The sequence below is a fragment of the Cupressus sempervirens genome, chromosome 3, assembly GCF_028749045.1.
Source record: "Cupressus sempervirens isolate cs-2001-9-10 chromosome 3, ASM2874904v1, whole genome shotgun sequence".
Lineage (NCBI taxonomy): Eukaryota > Viridiplantae > Streptophyta > Pinopsida > Cupressales > Cupressaceae > Cupressus > Cupressus sempervirens.
In genome coordinates this window covers 584,373,594-584,399,102 of record NC_143120.1, presented here as the reverse complement: position 1 = coordinate 584,399,102, position 25,509 = coordinate 584,373,594, and the positions used below count along the sequence as shown (strand labels likewise).

The window sequence follows — 25,509 nt, the reverse complement described above, 5'->3', positions numbered from 1 at the left end:
ATTCATGGTGGAAGTGGAAGGGAATTCATGGGTTACACACCGTATCGAAATTAACGGATCCATGGGCCGTTTGTGTCTGCATCAATCAGACGAGAACTGCGTGTGTTGACGGATGTTACGAGGCATTCTGTCATTGTTTTCTCTGCCCACCATTTCCTCCACGGCTTTTTCCAAGGCCGAGACAATTTGTCTTTTCCCCTCTTTCAGGGCTCAACTAGTAAACGTTGGTGTTGGCTAAGCTTACAAAATGTACAAAAGATAAAACATGGTCACCTTTCTTTTCTTTTCCCTTTTTGAAAAGCCAAATTTACAAAAAAAAAAAAAAATTTCTATCACAGAATATACAGATTATGAAAATTAAATATCAAAATTTTCAGAAATATTTGTTGTATTTTCTATCTTTTAGATGGCAACAATGCATTTTGTGTAGAGCTTAGTCGCTCCCATAAATATTTATGAGAGTGAGTTTAAAGCCTTAAATGATCTTGGTAACAATCCATTTCATTCATGACCTCTTTCACTGGAGAGGTAGTAGATTTCCACAATCCATGAGATCAATTGTAAATGTAACTTTTGGATTTGATTTTGTAAACCTTTATGCATCAATGTTTCGGTTGGACTCCTTGGTCTATCATCAAGATGTAGAAGAAATTATGAAAATAAAGGCAGTGAGATGAGTGTGTTTTCCTCCACTTTCATAGTCTTGTCTAATAAACATTTAATGGAATGAAAGTGGAGTACTCAAGTGTTACGATAATAAGATCGATATTTTTTCCTTTTTTGACCCCTCCTCCATTTTCAGAAGCTTATTTTAACAAACATATAATATAAATAGTTTAAAATGTTCAATTGTCGTGGCAATAAGATTAACCTATTTCTTCAACCATAGTTTAAGTTGGTCTAGTGGTGAATGACTTGTGCTCTTGAAAAAGAGGCCTCAAATTCAAACCTCACTAGAGGGTAGGGTATGCACACATCATTTGTAGCACAATTAGACGTCTCTCACAAGGACTTTTCATATTGTTGTCATTATTTATAGACCCAAAAATACATGATTGGTATCGTAGACTATAAAAGGACCTTTCCTTCCATTCACTAGACTAATAGAATCTGTCTTCCCTCACTTTTAGGGGCTTACCTAATTAAGGTTTAATGGAATAAAATGAATGCTTAACATTTATATGTTATGAAGATCAATTGTTGTTATTATCCTTTGGTAGTTTGTTAATAGATATGGTGTTTGGTTAATGTTGGCATCAGTACCTTTTTATTACGAAAGGTTCCATGTTTTCTCAAATCTATGCTTTATCTTGTAATTAACAACCTGATCATAGGTTTATGTTTTATCTTGTAATTGATAACCTAATCATAGGTGTGTTGTTTTACTATTAGTATACTTAATGTTCTTTTATTGTAAACGGTTCTATGATCTTTCAAAATTTATATCTTATCTCGTAACAAAAAACATAATTAATAATCCTTTGCCATACCATTGTATAAGTTGTTTGGGGACTCTTACCTTGACCATAAGATTGGTGAAGTAAATAAGTAATTTTTTTTAATACCTAAAAAATAGATCTAGGAACAATTATTTTAAGACATAAAAAAGTCTAATAGAAACTAAAGGATTGATAAGAATCTTAATAATGCTTATATTATAAAGCTTGGTAATTATTTTTAAACATGAAAATCTTACTATTTTATAATTGAGGTCCATTAATCTTCTCATAATATCTAATATACTTTCTAACTTTTTTAATCCTTCATTTTTTTTTATTGACACAATCTTTGATGGATTTATAGAATTGTATCAATGTCTTTGAAATTTGGAGACAAGAAAAATGCTTAACATCTTTCACTAGTTCATCACGTTATCCCAACCCATCGTTTACCATCTTATGTGGAGGCTTACAATTGGTTCCTCTACTATTAGTGAAGGGTGTAATAGGCCCAAATTAAAGCATACACAGATGAACATTTAGTAATTAAAAAGGAGGTGAATATATATAGTCCAAACTGTTGAGACACATGGATTAAAACTATAGAAAATAGTTATAAAATTAAACTACCAAAAATAATCTCTAGATAACTAATAAAATAAATATCTAATAGGATTAGTTATCATTCCCCCCTTGATCTAAAGGAACTATTTTCATGTCAAGTAGCATTCTGAATCACTCAAACTTGGCACGCCACAGTGCTTTGGTAAAGATAGATCGCCTATTTGCTCTTTAGCGGAGCAATGTTACAACTGCATGGTTTTGGCCTCAACATGATGTCGAATCAAGTGATATTCGATAGTAATATGCTTGATTCGATCATGAAATCTAGGATTCTTGGCCAATGTTATTGCAGAATTATTATCAACAAATAAAGGTGTTGAAGTCATTTGTTTCTCCTGCAAGTCATCAAGGATTTTTATGAGCCACACAACTTCTTTTGTGGCTTCATTTTCTGCTACATATTTTTCTTCAGTTGTACATTTAGCAAGAACTATTTCTTTCTTTGATCTCCAAGTGATAGCAACTGATCCTAGAGTCATCAAATAACTAGAAGTAGATACTCTTTTTTCTTTGTCACCATCAAAATCTAAGTCAGAATAACCAATGACATGGATATCTGAAAATTTGGAATAATTTATGCCAAGAGTCTGAGTTCTTTTTAAACATTTTAATACTGGTTGTGTTGCAGTCCAATGTCCTTCACATGGTTGATGCATAAATTTGGACAAAATTCCTACTACAAAGGTAATGTCTGGACAAGTAGTGGTGAGATAAATCAAAATTCCAAGAATTTGTCTGTACTTGGTTGGATCTTTAAAAACATTTCCTTCATTGGAGGAAATCTTCAGATTTTGCTCCATTGGAGTGGAAACAAAATTATAGTCTTCCATGCAAAATATGCATAGTAATTCCCCAATGTATTTTTTCTAAGAAATGAAAATAATCTTAGGATTTTGAATGACTTCAATACCTAAACAATAATGAAGTAATCCTAAGTCAGTCATATCAAAAAAAAAAATCAAATCTCTCTTAATAGATGATATGTAATCATCAATATTTCATGTGATGAGAATATCATCAACATATACAACTGATCTACCAACTGTCTTGACAAAGAGAGTTGCATCATCTAGATCGAAGTGATTGTAGTTTAATTTCAAGAGATGCTCACTTAATTTTTCATACCAAGCACATGGTTCTTGCTTCAAACCATACGAAATATTTTACCAATTTACATACCCTTTTTTTCTGATCTTTGATAACAAAACCTTTAGGTTGCATCATATAGACATCTTCTTTCAAATCTACATTCAAGAAGGTTGTCTTAACATGCATATGATGTATATTCCATCCTTTTTGTGCTTCTAAAGAAAACAAAGTTTGAATAGTACCCTACTTTGTTGTAGTAAGAAATGTTTTAGTGTAGTCAACACCTTCTTTATGAGCATATTATTTTGCTACAAGTCTTGCTTTATATTTGTCAAGTGAACCATTAGCTTTATATTTGTTCTTAAAAACCCACTTATAGTCAATAGGTTTGGTTCTGATTGGAGAGTCCACCAACCTCAAAGCTCCATTTTTTATGAGAGCATCATACTCTCTTTGCATTGTACTTCTCCATGTATCACTAGTTGTTGCTTCTTGAAATGAAGAAGGTTCGTCAAGAATAGAAAAATCTAATTCAAAATCTAATGTGGAAGAAGTACATAGGGAAGGGTAGAAGGGATGTTTCTCTAGATGTTAATAGAGATCTAGTGTTAAAATATGATTTGGCCAAAACTTGTTTGAATATATTTTCATTAATATGTTGCACACATTCCACTCCCTACTACATCCAAGAAAAATAGAAAGTTTCATGACCACATAAGAAACTCTCTGCCCTTTATTTTTTGGACATTAAAGGGTCAGAAAATTTTGCAAGAAGGTAGAATTCCAAGGAAGCGTGAACCTTTGTAGATAGAATGGACTAGGGCTAGGGCCACAAGTGTAATGCTTTGTAGATAGAAAAAATAGGCATCTAAGCCATAAAAATAATATTTTTTAAATAGATGAGACAAACATATGAGCCACACTCCCATCTTGAAATGGACTTATTGGAAAAATAGAACAAAAAATTTTAAACACAGAGAAGGAATTTCTAGCTTTTTTTTTATTGAACAATAGATGTCAATTTATACAATAGCCACATCTACAATAAGAACTTGATTCGAACTAGAACTCTTTGAATCAATCTTAAACTAAACTTGTGTTGCTAGCAACTCAACAAGGCTTGCCACATGTTCAACAATTATTATTGACTACCATTTGAACAATAACTCCAACACCCCCACTTAATGTGACAACTAAAGGAAACATTATGTAGAAATTCTACTTTGAAAAAATGTCATAGAGGAGTAAGACTTTCTCATAGTTATGCATCTATCACCCACCTTTGAAACACCATTGGCCACACCATCTCCACATGAAATATCTCATAAATGATGCCAAGATTCTAGACTTTTAGATCTCCTTGAACTATTGGACACACTATTTCCACATGGAATGCCTCATAACCCTCGTAAAGATATAGCTTCTCCAATCATATAACACCTCAAACTATTCAAGAATCCATCCAAACTCTACCACATCTTTTCTTATTTTCCAAAGCATTGATCTCTTCAAAATCAAACAAATTCTTCAATAAAATCATAATCATCTAGTGGTTCTTCTCCTGGCCTCATTTTCTTAACAACTTCTCCTCTAATAGATATAACTTAATAGGAAGATAAATCTGATATCATATTGGAAAAATAGAACAACATATTTTAAACAAAGAGAAGGAACTTCTAGATTATTTATTTATTGAATAATAGATACTAATTTATACAATAGCTTGACTAAACAACATTCCTCAATGACTGCTAATTAGATTAACCACAAACTACTTCATGATTGACAACACACACAAACTTGATAGCTAACTGGAACTTATGGACACCTAACTCAAACACATCTACAATAAGAACTTGATTCAAAGTAGAACTCTTTGACTCAATCTTAAACTAAACGTGTGTTGCCAGCAACTCAACAAGGCTTTCCACATGTTCAACAATTATTATTGACTACCATTGGAACATTAACTCCAATAGGACTTGTGCTAGGAGAAAAAGACTTATAGAAGGCCAGGTGTCTAATTGCACTTAAGTATTTTATTTCATGAATGCCCTATAGGGTTCTTTTTTTTGGATACATAGTTATAGATGTACATAACATACACGATGTATTGATTTTAATATCAAGATGAGTTATCATGATGTATTGGAATGCTTATCCATATTAAGATGTAAGACTTGTAGGACTTTTATTGTTTTGGAGATGAAATATAATTATTGTGATGAAAAGAAATAAAATTTCTTTTGAAAAATCACAGGGACAAGATGGGCATGAAGGCCCATGTCACCTAAATTATAAAATGGATCCACTAATACTTTTGAGTAATTTGAAAGGATGTATTGGTGATTTACTCTTAATTTTTGAGCTCCACATATTAGATTTGTTTGTATGAATGATTTACTTACCTATGATCAAGTAATAATCAAGAACTCATTAGTTCCAAATTAGTCATTTTTATTTTTGCATATTGTTCATTGGAAAGTTTTTCCATGAAGAATTATTATTTGATTGAACTCAAGAAAAAATCTTGTATGTGTTTACATATAAATTGTATGACATGAATTTGATATGAAGTATTCAATACCTACATCAACTCAATATGATGCAAAGGTATGGTAAGATGCACATGTACACGTGTTCTCTTTTGTGAAATAAAAGTAAAATATAGACTTGTGTATAAAAGAAATATAATTAAGGACTGTTATGTTTTGCTTATGCTTACAATGTGTACTGATGGTTTGGGGTTGTTCATGTGCATACAATAGATGGAACATTGTATCATAATAGAAGGGGAATATTGTTGGAGAGAAGTAACTCTAACCTTGTAAAACTCGACGATAGTAGTGTAATTTAGACACTCACATATAATTATTTTGAAAAAGTTATTTCAAGTTTGAGTAGGCTTATTTATTAGGTGCTTGCTTCAACTGCGTGTCCATATATCCTAAAATAACTTTTTTGATGAATTTGTGTGATACTTTTTTCCATAAATTTTATAAAAAATGGAAAAACTAGAATGAATGAATGCATTGAGTATTGCAAACATGCTACATGTAAATTTCAAGATGAGTTAAATTTGTTGATTTTACATGTTTGTATTATTCAATTTTTGTTTATCTAGTTCTAAATGCTAAAATTTGATGAATCATTAGGTACATTGAATGCTTTAGGGGTGGGGGGGGGAGGGGGGAGGATGTCACGACCCCTATTTTTTATGAAATATTTAATTCAATCTCATCTATGCCAAAGCTTTAACTAATTTTTCCAATTTACTCCTGCTTTTTCTAAGTGAAGGGACTTAAAGAAACTCCCAATTAACCTAAACACTTCCATAATTTCAAGTTTGAGTAAGCTTGAGAACTATCCATCCCTCAGAAGAGCTTTGCTAACTAACAACTTATTCACCTACCCTTACTATTCTATGGGCAATTTGTTAACCCCCTTCAATTCTCTTAATGCCAGGGCAGGGGTTGTAGACAAATAGCATGAAGGGCCCCAATTCAATGAGGAGTTATAGGGAGGGTCCCTACTATTCTATGGTAGAGTGAAATATGATCATTCTAGCCTGTGGAGGTCAAGGAGGCAGGGATAACCCCTTTTCCAATTGATTGTTCTATTTGGCCCATGCTTTTCACCAGACCATCCTATCTACCTTGGAATTAAGAGAATTCCATCCTTCTATCCACCTCCACTAGAGCCAAAGTGTCTCTCTAGTTACCTGACAACTAGTTAAAGTGAAACTAGTTACTCGGTACTTATGAACTCCTACTAATAGAGTTTCCATTTGAGCACATGAGGCAAGAGGATTTCTTGCTTATTCGAGAGAGGATTTAAAGTTTGAGTAGGCTTATTTATTAGGTACTTGCTTCAAATGTGTATTCATATCTCCTAAAATAATTTTTTTGATGAATTTGTGTGATACAAGTTTTTCCCATAAGTTTTATAAAAAATGGAAAAACTAGAATGAATGAATGCATTGAGAATCGCAAACATGCTACATGTAAATTTCAAGATGAGTATTTTTTGTTGATTTTATATATTTGTATTATTCAATTTTCATTTATCTACTTCTAAATGCTAAAATTTAATAATTCATTAGGGACGTTGAATGCTTTAAGGAGGGAACGATGTCATGACCCCCATTATATATGAAAGATTTAATTCAATCTCGTCTATGTCAAAACCTTAATTATTGTTTCCAATTTACTTCTACTTTTGAGTGTAGGGACTTAAAGAAACTCCCACTCAACCTGAAAATTTCCATAATTTGCTCCTTTACTTTAGTTATGAATGGAAAATTTGCATGCTAAATTGGAGGTGAATAGGAACATACATTTATCCATTATCCATAATAGCTCTCATGAGAATTTACTCTTTCAGGTGGATAAGGTTCTTTGAAGGCATGATTTATTTATCTACAACAAGGTATGAATGAAATAGTTTTTTGAAGCTTCATTTGAGAAGAATTCTTCTTATAGTGCTATATATGTGTTCCTTCATATCCGACATGGTTGTTTCGGTAATGGTTTTTTACTTTTCTCATTGATATGGAAGTCCACATTTTGTCTAATCTCTATCTTGCATTGATATGATTTGGTAATTGATTAACATATTGTTGAGTTTTTAGGTAGACAAATTGAACAAAATTTTATTTGGGTCATATAAAATCTTTTATTACACAATTATGTTAGAACATTCCGCACATGATCAACATTACATTTTTCTTTAACACCAAGATATGCCTTATGTTTTACCCATCTGGCTACAAACATCACACATGAAAGATTGACCCCTAGGCCAAAGGTGTTGAATAGTTATAGTTAACTTTTTTTTTCAAACACAATTTTTTCTTTAGTAGGTAAGAATTACTTACTTTAGCTTCACAGTCTTCTAATATATGATATGTTCCCTAAAGTGGGGGTAAAATGTAATGGAGTAAATCTTACATCCATTCATGAGATACCATTTTGTACTTTTCCCTCTTTTTCCTAAAAGATAAATCATGTCTCCATTTCTTAGCCTTTTCATCTTGCTAGCTCAAGTCCATGCAATGAAATCCTAACATTGTTCAGACACACGTACATCACATAGATGTCTATGTGATGTTCCCTAATCCATGCATCCGTGGATGTCCAAAAGACTGTTTGAGCATCACAAACATGTCACCCCGTGATTTTAATAGTCGTGATGATGATCCATCTCTATGTGGAATTCATTTGAGTTATTAAAAAATGCCCGATTTGCATACATTTGCTCTCTCTCTCTCTCTCTCTCTCTCTCTCTCTCTCTCTCTCTCTCTCTCTCTCTCTCTCTCTCTCTCTCTCTCTCTCTCTCTCTCTCACTTCTTGGTGGCTCATTTGATCTTGTACAATCTTCATTTTTTATATTTTTTCTCTCTATACAACCATCTACCTCCTTTTTTAAATTCTCATATCACTTTTTTGTTGGATTTCCATCTGTAGTGCCTGCCCTAGTTTGCATTTTGCTATTATTGCCAAACTCTTTCTCAGTGAATTTTCTATTAATTAAGCCTAATTAAAAGATTCAATTAATGGTTTAATTTAATGGAAAATTAATATGATATTTTAATATTTAATTTAATTTAATTAATTAAATAAGAAGAATTAAATTTGAAGATAAAAGTTATAAGTTTAAATTTGGAATGTGACAATATTTATTTAATTTAATATATTTAGAGTTCATTTTAAAATAAATGCTAAATAATATTATAATATATTTTATCAATTAAGTTTCGAAAATAAATTTAAAAATGGAAAAGAAATTAATTTATTAAAATTTCATGACCACATGACGAGTGCATGAGATTTAAAATTAATAAATTAATAAAAATAAATAAAGTGAATATTAAATAAATTAATGTGCATTATTTTAATATTTATTCACATAGGAGTATGCAAACTCTTGTAAATTGTCATGTTGACAACATAGGAGTTTGCACTCTAATTATGCACGTGTTGTCTACACTTAGGAGTTAGCGCATTATTTGAGCACATGGTGTCTATAACATTCTAGACACCTCATCATGTTTATCCTCTTATCGTGGAAGTTATGTGCTTAGTTGTCATGCTTATCTCCTAGTTCTTTCTAGACACATTCTAGATGCATCTTAGAGGCCTTTATATAGAGGCTCTCCTAGTGTGTAAGGTCATCCTCATAGGTGTCTACAAGCTCATATGCTTCTACATCCTCATATACTTCTACAAGCACTCCTAGTCACTTGGGGGGGGTGGTGTTTCGGTTCTTGGAGGAATTGCGAATGTTGGAAAGGAAGGAATTCTCAGAAAGGAGAAGGTTCTAAGAGGAGGAGCTTCTCTATAATTTTCTGAGGCGTAGCGAATTAGCATTAGTGTCCAGGTAGTCACTCGTGATTATTTCGCATATTTTATTACACTCTTTCTTTTCCTATCTTCATCGTGTCTGTTAGTGTGTTTGAATAATTCTTTATGAATGAATCTTCAATTTTGTAATTTGGAATTCGGGCATGCATATTGTTTTATCCAGTTATGGGAATTAAAAATATTATTGCAATCTTCCCTTAGTAGAATCAAGATTTGGAAATTGATTTGGGTTTGGGTTTGAATTAAAATAGAATCTTATTATTATGCATCAATTTTATATGATTAAATTAATTTAATTAAGATTAGATAATTGAAGGAGTGTAATTAGTTATTTGAATTAAATTGAGATCGATTTAGAGGGAAGTATTTTATGGAAATGAATTCATTTTATCATGATAATGATTTGTAATTAAATCGGAATTAAATCATTAATTATAATCTTAATGATTTAAGTGATTCAAACATTTACCCTTAGTTGATCTTATAAAGGTTGATTTCAAAATATAATAGGGGTTAAACTTCAATTGACTCAACTTTTTAAATGGGATAACTATAGGGTAGAAGAGAGTCTTCTCGCTTGATAATAATCATTGAGTTATTAATATAGTTATGTAATTGTTAATTAATTTAATTAATTGTAGAATTAATTAAATTTAATTGATAATTAAGTTATGCGATGGAGTTTTTCGATTTTAAGGAAATGGTATATTATTATTAATTTGAATAATGGGAGGCACTTCTTGGAATTAAGGAAGTTTTATTTAATTATTAGTAATATTGATTTTAGTGAAATAATGCGAATGATTCTATTAAAAGTCAATAGGAATTAGTTTAATGATTTAAATAAGTAAATAAATATCTTTTGACTATTTTAAAAAATTGTTTTAAAATAATGGAGGGATAATTCTATGTTTTAATCGAGGGGATAAATGGGTTGACTTGGAGATTAAACAAAGAATCTTATATACTTGAAATATACTTGAAACAAAAACTAAAACCTCATATTTAGCTTAACCATGTGATTGCAAAAGCAAACTAAAATATGTGTTTGTATCTTGTTCTTTATGCTATCCATGTTTGGGGTTTGGGTGGTCCTAGAGTATTGACTAGTTAGGACGTCTACTAGAGGCTTGGGAGTTATGCGAATGTGATGACATGTTGATGATATTTGATCTTGATCTTTATAAACCCAACCATGGTAATGTGATGGTATGCTCTATGAGTTGTTTGTATTTACTGATTGTTAATGCTTTCCAGTCTTCTTCTGTGAAGTTGAGGTGTATGTATTTGAGATACTTGACTTAACTATTTTTCAGTCATCGATTAGTTATATTTGGATTACTTTCCAGTCACCTTGATGTGACTGAAGTGTTTGTTTTGATCTTGATGATGTCATGTTGTGACATGTTTTGACTTGACCATTTTGGAGTCTTTGATCAATATTATTTACTTTGAGATACTTTTCGATTGCTCGTTGAGAACCAATGGATATTATGATTATCATTGGATGCTTTTTAGTTGCTCATGGAGAATTGATGTGATTATTTTGATTATCTTTATGATGCTTTCCAGTCACTTGTATAGGACTGAGCTAACTTTGTGATTTGTGATTTCATGAGCCTAGGGTAGGTTATCTACTTGTAGTGTCGAGAAGTGGCTTGCAATGGGGGCTAGGGCCCTAAGTGGCTGCCAGGGTAACTCATTGTAAGTTATTTAATAAGTGAAAATATTTACACTAAATGGGGATTAAAATGAACCTAATAAAATAATTGTATGTTCTCGTCCATGCCTCGAGTGCTAGTACAGACTAGGATGGGAGTAGAGAGAATGCTTGGTTGCAACCTTGCATTTCATAGTATGCCTCATTAGTACGAGAGGATACTAGTGGCCACATAGGGATCACTAGGGGGCTGGGGTCTATTGAGAGACTAGCAAGGCAACTCTAGCATGATTCATGCGATGACACTTTCCCGCTTACATAGTAAATTTCCTACGTGTCTTTGTGTGCCTCTAGGAATTAGATGTCATTCTGTGTTAGAACCTTTGAGTAGGTATACTTTTAGGATTTTCTAAACTTAAAGAGTACTTGTGTTATGTGATTTGATATCTTGTTTGAGACTTGAGACTATCTCCTCTAGTGCATTCTTTGTTGGCATGTACCTTCATTCTGTTCTTGGATCATTATGATAGATATTATATCTTATGATGGATGTTATTTACTGGTACATTTCTTTATATTGATGATTAGCATGTGATAGATGATGTTATCTATTTTGCAGGATCATCTTATCCTTTATTCTTGCATGTTAGATTTCTTTATGCATATGTTGTAGCATGTTAGATTTCTCTATGCATATGTTATAACATGTTTTAGGAGTGACATCCCTACTATGATTATACCGATGATCTCTTCGGTGACTTGGGATGTTATGTGCGGAGGGATGGATAGGGCCCACGATGGTCTAATGATGCTATTAATGGTTGGAAGGAACCACACACTTAGTTAGTTGTGTTTTATGATGGATGGTTATCTTTTATGATGGTTGTTATATCTTTATTGATGGATGGATGTATCATGTATGTTATTGGTTTCATTTACTTTATTGCACTTGTATCATGGTTGATGAGGATGATGTATCTTTATTTTTACATATGTTTAATCTTTTAAGCTTTTCATACGCTGTGACATGTATAGTGGATGATAGAGCATTCTAAATTTAATTGCCAAAAGGCATTCAGAACAAATGTATATTATGGACATTGGACTTTCTAATTATTCTTTCTTGTGGATGTGGTAGTTGTTAGACTTAGTATTAATTATATTAAATGCGACTCAACATCTTTGGAACCTTAAGGAATGTAACCTGTTATGTATGCTTTAGTTGTATCTATGTTATTGCTTCTGCCACTATGTGTTTGATACGAATGGCTTATCTTTCATGATAAAATAAAATTGTTTGGCAAACTTAGTGAAATTTTAGGTTAATTCTTTTGGATCCCTTGGTGGGGCGTTACACCATCATTGTTGATTCTTAAATATTTCACATCCAACATTACAATTCACATCCAAGCACCCTTCATGCATTTGAGGAGCTCTCTCTCCATTACTTGTATTTTTTTACCATTCATTGTTTTCTTTTCATTTCTTTTTCACCATAACTAAATTACAAATCCAATCAAATGATCTCTAATTAAAACACTTAAAAATATGATCATGTCATGACAAAGTCCCTACACACAAGAAAGATCCACAACATCATGATTGTACTTGCTAGAAACATCTTTCCTGCTCTACCTGACAATAAATTAAAAAACCAAGTGAATATACCAAGTCACCAATCTTACTACACAATAACAATGAAATATCTATGAGCATAAATAACTCATATCCAAGATATATATGCAACATGTAAATATAGATAATCTACAACATTGCATAACTTGTAGACCCAAAAAAGAAACATAGATATCCAAATCAAATATGGATAACCATGTGACCATGAGAGACATCCAAGTATCAAACCAAGTATGCAATGACATAAAATCTAAACCTCCAATATGTAAGAACTTCTAAACTCATAATGCTACCATAGCTAAAAGAATCCATAAATAGATTAGATCAAAATATTAGCAAATAAAGCATATGAGGTCTATACCAAATTTGAACTAAAATGTAGAGCTTTCAACAATTTATTCCAAATTCCAAATGTGACTCTGTAATTTCAAATTATGACCTCTTCAAGTCATAAAAGTATCTCTACCTTCTAGCTAATATTTCACTACCCAAATAAAAAAATCTAAACAAATAAATCACACCAAATTGTAGCTCTCCAATGAGTATAATAAGTTAAAAAAGTGTCACCATGTGGACAAGATATGCTTCGTTGAAGAAAAATAGCCTATTGGGCTATATTTGCAAATTAGGATCGCAAAAATTGATAATTTGCCCACATTATCATTTTCAATTTTATTTATTAATAATTAACTGACATCATCCCTAATCCTGGGAAAAATATCAATAGACATATAAAAATAATACTTAATAATGTCAAAGACATAAATGATTATTAAATGATTAGTAAATACTTAATAATGATTATTAATAATTTATTAAATACTTAATAGTGTCAAAGACATAAATTAACTTATTTAAAAATAGTAGAAATAAATTTTAATGTTTTGTTTTTAAAATCTTGCATGGTTGTACCTGCATAGTCTAATCATCAAACAACTATACGAGATAAAGAGATTTGCATCCAAATGAACCATCACTAAAAATAAGTTGAATTTTATATCAACATTTACCTCCTAGCCTCCCTGAACACACCCATGTGGGTTTCTTTGTCCCATACGCTCAAATCTAAAATGCCACCCCAAAAACCCCATAAAATATATATCCCACCAAAACTTTCTTGAATTTTTTTTTGTGAAATCATATTTACAAAAGTCCACAAATTTACAACCTTAGTTTGCAATGAACCCTCATGCCTTTGATTCCTATAATTCTTTCATGCATTGCATAGATTCACTCACATGATTGTACAAACAAAACTATATCTTTGAGACCACTTGCAAGAAAATTTGTAGCCAACATATGCCAATTTTCACATAACCCAACTAAGATTTTATGAAAATTAACACTTTGAATCCACATGAAAGAGACCAAACATCATACGCACAAAAAATGTGACACAAGATATATAATAGGAAATCCCTCAAGAGGGAAAAAAAATTCAACCTCAAATAGTATCCATTGCCCATGTATTATTCAACAATACAACCATTAAAATATATTAAGTCATAGCCATAAATAAGCACTCAATATCAAAAGAAAGAAACCACACACCTCATGTCATTATTTCAACCTCAATAAACATGATAAACCTATCTTACCCCAACAACTACCCTTTTGGTTGTTATATAGAAACAAGCTTCCACAAAACCATTACGTGATATTATGTAAGTCACGTGCTACCTAACCTCTTGAACCCACATTGAATATTGGGTATTTTATTTTATTTATTTTATTAATATTGATTAATTACATCAAATATAATATTATAATACAACATTGAGAAGCTCCAAGAACATTCCAAAGAAATCTCCACATGTTGCAGTCTATCTAGGTGCTCCTAAGTGCAATATTTGCATAATAAAATAAAATATGATAATAACAAGCATTATTATACAATGTGTGCAACACCCATTTTCTCAATACTCTTGTTGTGAATATTGATAGTACTTAGGTTATTTTGAAGACTAGAGATGTGTTGGATTCTTTTCTTTTTGATAAGATGGGGAGGAAGACATCCATCAATCCCAAGGAGGCCTTATTCATTCATCAAAGGCCCAAGAGAAAAGGAAATAAGAATTAAAAGTGTAAGTCCTAATCTATGGGGATATTAAAATCTCTTGGAAAGTCCAAAGTCATTTCCTAGGAGTATAATAGCATTAGACACTTTTTTAAGGAGTGCAAAGAAGAAAAAGAAGAAATTTAGTTATTATTATGAGTATGAGAAAGAATATGGCAATTCCTTCATTTTAGTTTTGGCTATTAATGAATGTGACAATGAAAGATTAATTGAGTTAGATGTATCATTCCCTATGACCTATAATAAAGATTGGCTTTCTAAATATGACAAATTTGATAGACATAAGGTATCCTTGGGTGATAATTCTTATTTAGATTTTTTATTTGAGGTAAAGTTGGAATCCAGTTTCCTAATGGTCAAATAAGAAGGAGTAATGGTGTGTTGCATCTCCTAGGATAAAACAATATTTGCTATTATATATTAGAAAACTAATAATTTTAGGTATGTAGGTAGTCTTTTTTTTTATATGCTAGATGGAAAATGAGGTTCTACGGTGATTGATATAGGTGTCAAAATTGGCATATTTTACAAACGAGATGCATACATTGGTGAGTGTATTAGTGCTTTCTAAAGAATTAACATATGGATACTTTTTGGAAAAGGTGAGAGTTTCACCTTCAATAAATGGTCATAGAGTTTGGCACTAAATGGTTCTTTCTCTTCTAAATTAGAGTAGCATGCATATAAGACTATATTTTGACACTAGAGATTTTTCCACAATGAAGAAAGTGGTCTAATGACCTTGAAAAATAAAAGCCTTGTTAAAGGCTTGAACTATTATAATTTTGATTTCTACAAATGAAACATTTATTGATAATATACCCACATAGTCATTTACATTTTTTTTAAATTTAATAATTAACCATCCCCACTCCTGACAAAAATATCAATAGGCATATAAAAATTATTAATAACAATAATAATACTTAATCATGTCAAAGGCATAAATAATTATTAAATATTTAAAATGGTAGATATTATTTGTAAATATTAATTAATTTTATTTAAAAATAGTAGAAATAAATTTTAATTTATAAAAAAATTCTTAAATGGTTGTACCTACATAGTCTAATCACCAACTATTGTACGAGATAAAGATATTTGCATCCAATGGCACCATCACCAAACATAAATTGAATTTTATATCAAAATTTACCTCCTAGCCTCTCTAAACACATCATGTCATTTGTTTTGTCCCATAGGCTCAAATCTAAAATGTCACCCCAAGAACCCCATAAAATATATATCCCACTAAAACCTTCTTGAAACTTTTCTTGTGAAATTAGATTTACAGAACTCCATAAATTTACAACCCTAATTTGTAATGAACTCTCACACCTTGGATTTGTATAATTCTTTGATGTAGTGCATAGATTCAACTCATTGGATTTTACAACAAAACCATATCTTTGATATCACTTGCAAGAAAATTTGTAGCCAACATATGTTAATTATCGCATAACTTAATTAAGATTTTATGAAAATTAACACTTTGAACCCACATGAAAGAGAACATACATCATACACACAAAAATGTGACACAAGATATATCGTAGGAAATCCCTCAAGTGGGAGAAAAACTCAACCTCCAATAGCATCCATTGCCCATGTATTATTCAACAATACAACATTACAATACAACCATGAAAGCATACTAGCCATAAATAAGCACTCAATATGAAAAGGGAGCAACCATGTACACATCTCATGTCATGATTTCAACCTTAACAAACATGATAAACCTAGCATACCCCAACAACTACCCTTTTGGTTATTTTTATAGATACAATCTCCCACAAAACCACTACATGGTATTATGTAATTCATGTGATACCTAACCTTGTTAACCCACATTGAATATTGGGTACTTTATTTAATTTATTTTCTTAATATTGATTAATTACATCGAATATATTATTGCAATACCACATTGAGCAGCTCCAAGAACATTCTAAAGAAAAATCCATGTGTTGTAGTCTATCTAGGTGCTCCTAGGTGCAACATTTACATAATAAAATAAAATATTATAATAACATTCATTATTATACAAAGTGTGCAACACCCATTTTCTCAATACTTTTGCTGTGAATATTGATAATACGTAGGTTATTTCAAAGACTAGAGATGTGTTGGGTTCTTTTCTTTTTGATAAGATGGTGAGGAATGTATCCATCAATCCCAAGAAGGCCTTAATCGTTCATGAAAGGCCCAAGAGAAAAGGAAATAAGAGTTAGAAGTGCAGCAAGTCCAAATCTGTAGGGATATATGAATCTCTTGGAAAGTCCAAACTCATTTCCTAGGACTGCAATAACATTAGATACACTTTTAAGGAGTGCAAAGAATAAAATGAAGAAATTTAATTATGAGAATAAGTATAATGAATAATATAAAAAATCATTAATTTTAGGTTTAGCTATTCATGAATGTGATAATGCAAGATTAATTGACTTAGATGCAACATTTTATATGACTTGTAATAAAGATGGGTTTTCTAAATATGATGAATTTGATGGACATAAGGTGTCCTTTGGTGATAATTCTTATTTAGATTTTTTAATTTGAAGTAAAGTAGGAATCAAGTTTCCTAATGGTAGAATGAAAAGGATTAGTAGTGTGTTGCATGTCTCTTAGAACAAAAAAATATTCTTTTATAATCTATTAGAAACCTATTAATTTTAGGTATGTAGGTAGTATTTTTTATGTTGAATGGAAGATAAGGTTCTATGGTAATTGCTATAGGTGTCAAAACTAAAATATTTTATAAACTAGATGCATACACTAGTGAGTGTAATAGTACTTTCTAAAGAATCAATATATGGATACTTTTTTGGAAATGGTGAGAGTTTCACCTTCAATAAACGGTCATAGATTTTGGCACCAAAGGGTTCTTTTCTTTTGAATTAAAGTAACATACATATAAGACTATGGTATGGCAATAGAGATTTGTCCATAATGAAGAAAATGGTCTAATTACCTTGAAAGATAAAAGCCTTGTTAAAGGCTTGAACAATTGTAATTTTGATTTCTACAAATGAAACATTTATTGAATAGTATCGTCTGAACAAAACAAAAAATTTGTAATTGCTTGAAAATATCATGAGATGAAATATGATTATATTTCTATTAGACTATTCTCCTACCCTAGCTTCATATTTATAAGGATTTCATAATTTGATGTTATGTCACCAAGAGGAATATACCAAAATCATTTATGGATTCATTCTAGGTTGGAATTTTTTTAAACTAATCTATAAGAGACTTCTAAACAAACAATCATACTTAATAGGGGTAAACAAGAACTATCATGTGTTCGCATGGTTGTTGCTGGATTAGAAAACTCCTTAATTTTCATAAGCTACTTCATACATGTGTAAGAAATTAAACTCGTGCAAGTATTATTTTCAGTTGCTTGGTTGTGAAAATCAATTTTTGGGGGATCTTTATGAGAGCTTGTTTTCATTTCTTCCTTTCTTTTCTTTTTTGGAAAACATAAAAAAGACTAGAAATAACTTGAAACTCACAAATGTACCAAATGAATAATAACAATTAGGATGCATAAATTCTTGTGCATGATGTCCCAATTACTAATTATTTGTTCTTTTATACAACTCCAAATTTGATGAATTAACTAGTGTTTTGTATGTTTTTGGTCATTTTAAATCCAACAATGTTGCTCATTTCATTTCAACATGAATTAAGTTTCATTGAAGGCTATATCTTTCAAAATTTGAAAAGGAATGCATATATTTAGAGCTTTCATACTTGCATGTTGGAGTTGATAGTGAATTCCATAGCTCTTAGCAATTACTTGTAAGCTAAAACATTTATCACATCTAAACAGAAAAACAATAATAGTGATGTAAACCTTGAAAAATAAATTGGTTTAAGATTTAGGATAATTCACATGTCTATGTTGATTGGTTGAATAAACAAGGATAAAATTGGATAAGTTACAATGGATATAATCGAGTTATTATAAAAATATAAAGATAATACCCTAGATGAAACTTTGAGCATCAAGCTAGATCATGACAAGTGTCATCATCCCATTATATGAACAAGATGACTTATAATTAGTTTAATCTAAATTTAGAAAAGTGTTCCTAAATTTATCTTAAGTGTAATAAAGTAATAAACATTTAGAGTAGTTAATTACTCACTAATGTGATTATACATGATTTCTCTAACATTTACTGGTTTATAATGCTCCCTACGAGTGAATTTATCTATATTTCTTGTTATGTAAATGATATGGGCTATCAACAAAGTGGTACAAAGCTCAATACAACTTCAAACATGTAAATGGACACATAGTTGAATCTTCCAAATCAAATTCATTGTTAGTGATAAATACCACACGTATTCCTGAATCCAATGTGCCTTAAAATGTATTCATTTACCATTATAGAAATTATAGAGAGTTTTCAACTTCAATAAATCTTAGACATCGATTGATGCTCGTGTAATATTATTATTTTTAGAAATGGATTGTAAAATTATATACAAATGGCTCCCAAAAATTAAGGGTTTGACATACAGGTGGTGAAATATTTTATGAAGTTTGTTGATTGAATGAAGACTAGGATGGTACATTTATGTTAAAATTTTTAAAATGAAAGAAAACATGTTTTAGTCAATGCAATATTTCTCATACATCCTAGAATGCTCCTATATTAAACACCAAGGTTAGTGATTTGTGAGCATAATACCATAAAATAAGATATACAAATATGTATTCACATTTTATATTTTATACATTAGTACAATTTTGTCTCTATCTTTTTTTACTAAATGAATTTCCCAAGTTAATTGGTGTGACGTTGTATGGATGTTATTTGAATTGAGTCTCTTCCACATGAATTGATATATTAGTCTTAATCTCCATTTTTATTACATAATTAAAATACTATTACAATCATTGATTGGACATTTAAAAAAAAAAAAAAAAAGTCATTTCTATTGAAAAAATGGTTTATATCCATACCAAAAAATTAGGGACCAAAACTACATTGAGCTAATGCATGTTTGGGCTTGATAAGCCTTTGTTAAACAATTTATTGAGTGAGTTAGGTGGTCAAATCAAATGTATATTGAAGAAGAAACTCTTAACTTCGTATGGGAGATGGCTTTGTAGTTCAACACCCTCATGCCACACTTCTCAAAATCCTATTGGAAATATATATGATAGGCTAAGTTAATAAGAGGGGAGGGGTGAATCAATAACTAAGAAAAATTTATTCTTTAATTACCAATTAATCCTTCATATTTAATCTGATCTAATTGCATGCATGAGAAACTGAAAAGATTAAGTATTCAAAACACTTTGACACACAATTTTGGTGACCCACAAACCTTCCAAATAGAAAGTAAAACTAGGGTGTGGATGATACCCACAAGCTACAAAATTTTCATGTTCAACTTGGGAATCTCTCTTTTGTAAGACATCCTAATCTTTAGCTTGGGTCCTTAAAACCTTCTCTGCAAGCACCAAAAAATCAGATACCAATTATTGGAAATATAAGAGGAGTAACTGAGAGGGGAGGGGTGAATTAGTTACTACAAAATAAATCTTAGATCCCTTAGATGTTAGTAAAATAATTCTGTCAAAACTTAATTCTACTAATGCTTGAAAAACAAAGAAATATTGTCTTCAATGCCCGAATGAGCTTGGCATACATTGACTGATAATGATATGACATTTGTGTAACATCAAAGACATACACAATTAATCAATTATGTCCAACAATCTCCCTCTTTGGCATTGATGTATATTATAAAGGTAGTATACATAAAAGGGAGAAAATGTATATATCAGATGTGAAAAGATGTGAAGTATATCGTATATATGTATTTTTGAGTATCTGTACATATAATGCTCCCCCGTACATATATACAATATACTTTACATCTTTTCACATCTAATATATACATTTTCTCCCTTTTATGTATACTCCCTTTATAATATACATCTTTTATAAAATATACATCTTCTCCCCCATTTTAACATTAATGCCAAAGATGTATGCTATATACTATATAGTAATGCCAAAATGTGACAAGAAATTTGAATGTAACCTCATAAGTCCTTGCCATCCTTCAAAATTGTCTTTGTTCAACTTGGGAATCTCTCTTTTGTAAGACATCGTGATCTTTAGCTTGGGTCCTTGAAACCTTCTTTGTAAGCACCAAAAGCTCTGATACCAATTGTTGGAAATATAAGAGGTGTAACTGAGAGGGGAGGAGTGAAGCAGTTACTACAAAATAAATCTTAGATCCCTTAGATGTTAGTAAAATTGTTAGAAATGGAAAAAGAAATCTGTAAATAAACAATACCAGGAAAGAATCTAAGTGAGTAAATGAATGAAAAGATATTACCATAAAATAGGAGAGAGAAAGCTTCAAGCTCCAACACCATGAGACAAGATATTTGGAAAGGGGAAAGCAAAGAAAACCCCTTGTGACATTATGAATGAGGCATGAAAAGACTAAGAAGGAAGAGAGAGAGAGAGCAATGCTCATACAATAATTGAGAAGAGGAAAAACCCTCATTGTTAAATGAGAGAAGAGGGTCATCTCTTAAATAGAGATGAGAGAGAGGAGTTAGAATGTAACTCTCATGTCTATGAATGCCACCATTCATAAGTGTGTGAGGCCAAGTGTGAGATTCCTCTTAAGGAGGAATAATCTAAAATTAGAAATTACAATATATATTTGTCCTCACACATTCCACTAGATGACAAAATAAGATGTAGTGGAAAAAGGACAAAAAAGAAATATATTAGGATACCTTGGCTTATATCCTAATATATTACAACAATAAAGAAAGGAGTTCTAACCTTGGTTTATAAATAAACCAAGGAAAGATTACAACTTCTAACACCCCCCTTTAATCTTTACTTGGGGTAATTACATCAAAGGGTATTAAACCCATAATTTACAAAAATCTGCAACTTAATCTTCAATATGAAATAATTTGATTGTTTTCAAGCCATATGGAACATTTGTAGATCCAAGAGAAGTACATGAGTCCTTTGAATGTGATCATGTGGAAGCATAGACACCTCCAAGAAGGTTCCTTGATGGATCACCTGAAAAAAAAAACAAGACAAATATCCACAAGTAGAATGCCATCATATATGTAAATTTAAAATCCTTTTGAATAAGGATAATAAAATTCTCATAGAGAAACAATGAGTAAAACATGTTACCACAAAACAATGGAGATAACCTGATATCAAGATAAAGTATATGCTCAAAAAATTGTCAACAAGGACAAATTGAGTAAAAATAAATGAATGTGTTCACCAACATGCAATGGAGTTAACATGATATCTAAAATAAGTCATAAGCTCAAAAAATGAGCATAATATGGGTCAAAATGACCAATCTTTATGCAATAAGTCTCTCATGAAAGAAACATACTAATGCATAAATGACCACAGACAAGGCCAACTAATGATACTTGCATCAATCTTGCATCAATCACGTGGATATAGACATTCCACTTAATGAGTCATCCCACTACAGGTGAATGGGTCATGACTCCATCACCTACATGACCCACGATCTAGGCAATAAAGTATGCAGATCATTATCACATTAATATATGAAAATAACATAAAGGAGAGAGATGCTGATCAAAGTAGAATTATCATGATTTGTTAGGATAATCAAAAGAATGGATTATGAGGATATAACAACATATTGCCTTCAAATTGGATCAAATCATCTGAATTTGGAGAGAAAACTCCAATAATATCATCCTCTTCATTGAGGAACAAAAATGGAATAACATGGAGGGAAACTCCATAAAAATATTATCCTATCAAAATGGAACAGATAGGATCAAATGGAGGGAAACTCCATATAAAATGAGTGCATACCAATATAGGATGGAGGAATACTCCATGGGCCAGATAAGGAAACTATGTATCATGTATACTAAGGAGACCTACATAGTTAACCTTGAAAAAAATTGGCTCCCTATGCAACTTAAAACAAATATCATATAAATCATGTAGATCAATGGTATAAAACCATAAAGTGCCAACACGGGCATAGAACAATGCTATAAAAGCATAAAAGTGCAACTATGGGCACATCAAAATATCAAAATGAAGGAAAATGTGTAAGATTACTCATAATCCAATTAAGTAAATATGATTTAAGGAAGATCAACTAAATATAGATATCAGGTATAAAACTCCATTGAGTGTAAACATGAGTATTTAATTCATTTGGCAAAGGTATATATTAATTTCTGAAATATTATAGTCATAAATTATATATTTATCTGGGTATATATGTGGGCCCCCATATATACTCAAATAAATATATGAAAATAGATTGGTTAAAGAAAATAATCACCTTAATACTTTGGAAAGTCACAATATTTACCTTGGTTCAAAAATATAACCTCAAAGTAATAAGAACATAAAGTCATGGGGCAAAAAGATCTCCCCATTTTTCTCATACTATGCCTTCAAGATTGGAAGAGATTCAAAAAGAATTTTTTTGAAATAAAACATTAAGAAAGATATAACTAAAAAAAATTTAGTAATTAATGATAGAGGTCAGATCTGGCAGATAAGAATATACTAAAAAGAGTTAAAAAACTTTTCTAAAAAAAGCTTTGAATAAAAGCTTGAGAGATTTAAAATAGAATATTGCACTCGTCTGTCAATGAATGATTTCATGCCAAAAATAGGTTGACAAGAGGCAATAATAAAAGTAAATGATGCTTCTGTCAAGAGCTTAAAAAAGAAAAAGAATCTTGCATGAAAAGACAAGAAAAGATGAGCAATGATCTGTTTTTTAAAAAAAGACAGAGAATAATAATTACACATAGAATATTCTAAACATGCAAGAGACAAAATTAGAAACTTAAAACGTGCAGACTGCAATAAGTTTTCTATTTCAAAAAAAACTTGTAATAAGTTTTCTATTTCAAAAAAAACTTGTAAAAAAATTGTATTGAATTTGTAATGCAATTTTTAGCAGGAACTCCGCTGCCCTGCAGCAGTCTTGATCCAAATGGGAGGAGTGCAGGCAAATGCCAGTTGAGCTGGTGGCGAATTTTTTGAGAATGTATTCTCCTTTCACCCTTTTTAGTTGAAGTTGCTCTCATGAATGATTCTGTTGTTAGAAACCAACTGTCTAACACATTCACTGTTCTTCCATATTGCCTTAAAAATATTAGAACCTACAACTCTGATTTCAAACTTTCTGAAGCCAGTGCAACCAGGTTCAAGATATACCCCATTGATCCATAATAGCCAGGGAAGATGAAAAATCCATACAAATCAGATGTAAGATAACCACACTCCCTGACACAAGACAGACCAGCTAGATTTAAGGTACAAAAATACCCCTCACTAAAGGACAGATAAGCCAAGCAAGATCCAGACCTAGCAAGATCTAAGAAAGAACGCAGTTTCCAATCCTGAGTTCTTCAGGCTGCCCATTGGTAAGCAAACGGGCACCTTCCCTTGTGTTTATGGGCAACTGATAGATGGAATGAGTGAATGTACAAGATAAGGGATTATAAAGTGAGCTCCCAACTTAGGAAATAATGCTCCAGAGAGAAGAGGTGCAAGATGCGATTCAGCATTTACAAAATATCATGAATCAGCGCTTAGCTGTTAGTAAAAGCTTGAGACATCTTGATCTGATCTTGCAAGGACCGAAGATGTTCAAGCTTGCAAGGCTTCTCGCAAGGCAGCTGATGCTGACAAACAGATGGAAAACCTGATATTCTTCTTTGCCAAGCTTTATTTTCTTTATTACGTTATGATTAGATATAGCCCATCTATGCTTGCCGCTGCTTCTGTATACACTGCCAGGTGCACTCTAAAAAAGGATCCATGTTGGACTAAAACACTTCACCTTCACACGGGTTACTCTGAAGTAGATTTGAAGGAATGCACACGCTGGAGTGTTATGAACTACCGAAAGGCAGGAAGAAATAAATGATAAGGTGAGGGCAATTCTGATAGATTGGTTGATAGAGGTGCATCTGAAGTTTGAACTGATGCCCGAGACATTATATCTCACAGTGAATGTGGTTGATAGATATCTTTCTATTGAAAGAGTCTCAAGGAGAAAGCTGCAGTTAGTGGGACTCACAGCGATGTGCATAGCTTGCAAGTATGAAGAAATTTGGACGCCAGAGATTAAGGACTTCATTAGCATATCAGCTAAAGAGTATACAAGGGAGTATATAGGAAGCATGAGGTCGCCTGTGCTGGGGTTTAAGGGCTTCCTCGGCTAAGCATATTGTTTTCAGTAAATCAAAACTGATAGTGTTTGCTACAATGACAAGCGCAGCGGCATATTTACCCCAGAGAGACTCCATTGTTTGTCAATCAGAAAATATGTAAACAAATGATTCATATGTGAGGCGATAATATGCAATTCTTATGTGAGGCATCTTTTGATGGGGAGTCTTTCATGTCGCCTCCTGGTTTGCTTGTTGCTCAAAGACTGATTCCTTAACTGCCTTCAAACGTGCAGTTGCATAACCAAAGGTCGCTCTTTTCCTGCGACAGCTTGTCTCTTGCACCGCCAAAGCGGCTGAGGGAAGATAGCCAAATTGTGGAGAGCATGCAGTTAAAGAATAGATAG

The 25,509-nt window shown here is 31.6% G+C and overlaps 1 protein-coding gene across 1 annotated transcript; it reads left to right on the top strand.

Annotated features, from left to right (window-relative positions):
- Positions 1 to 4: 4 nt before the first annotated feature.
- LOC149567780 (cyclin-B2-2-like) lies at positions 5 to 25,509 on the top strand. The gene is made up of 5 exons (XM_089816671.1): positions 5 to 68; positions 23,887 to 23,953; positions 24,567 to 24,728; positions 24,841 to 25,126; positions 25,399 to 25,509. Exons 1-5 carry the CDS (start codon positions 5 to 7, stop codon positions 25,507 to 25,509), a joined length of 690 nt encoding a protein of 229 aa, XP_089672797.1.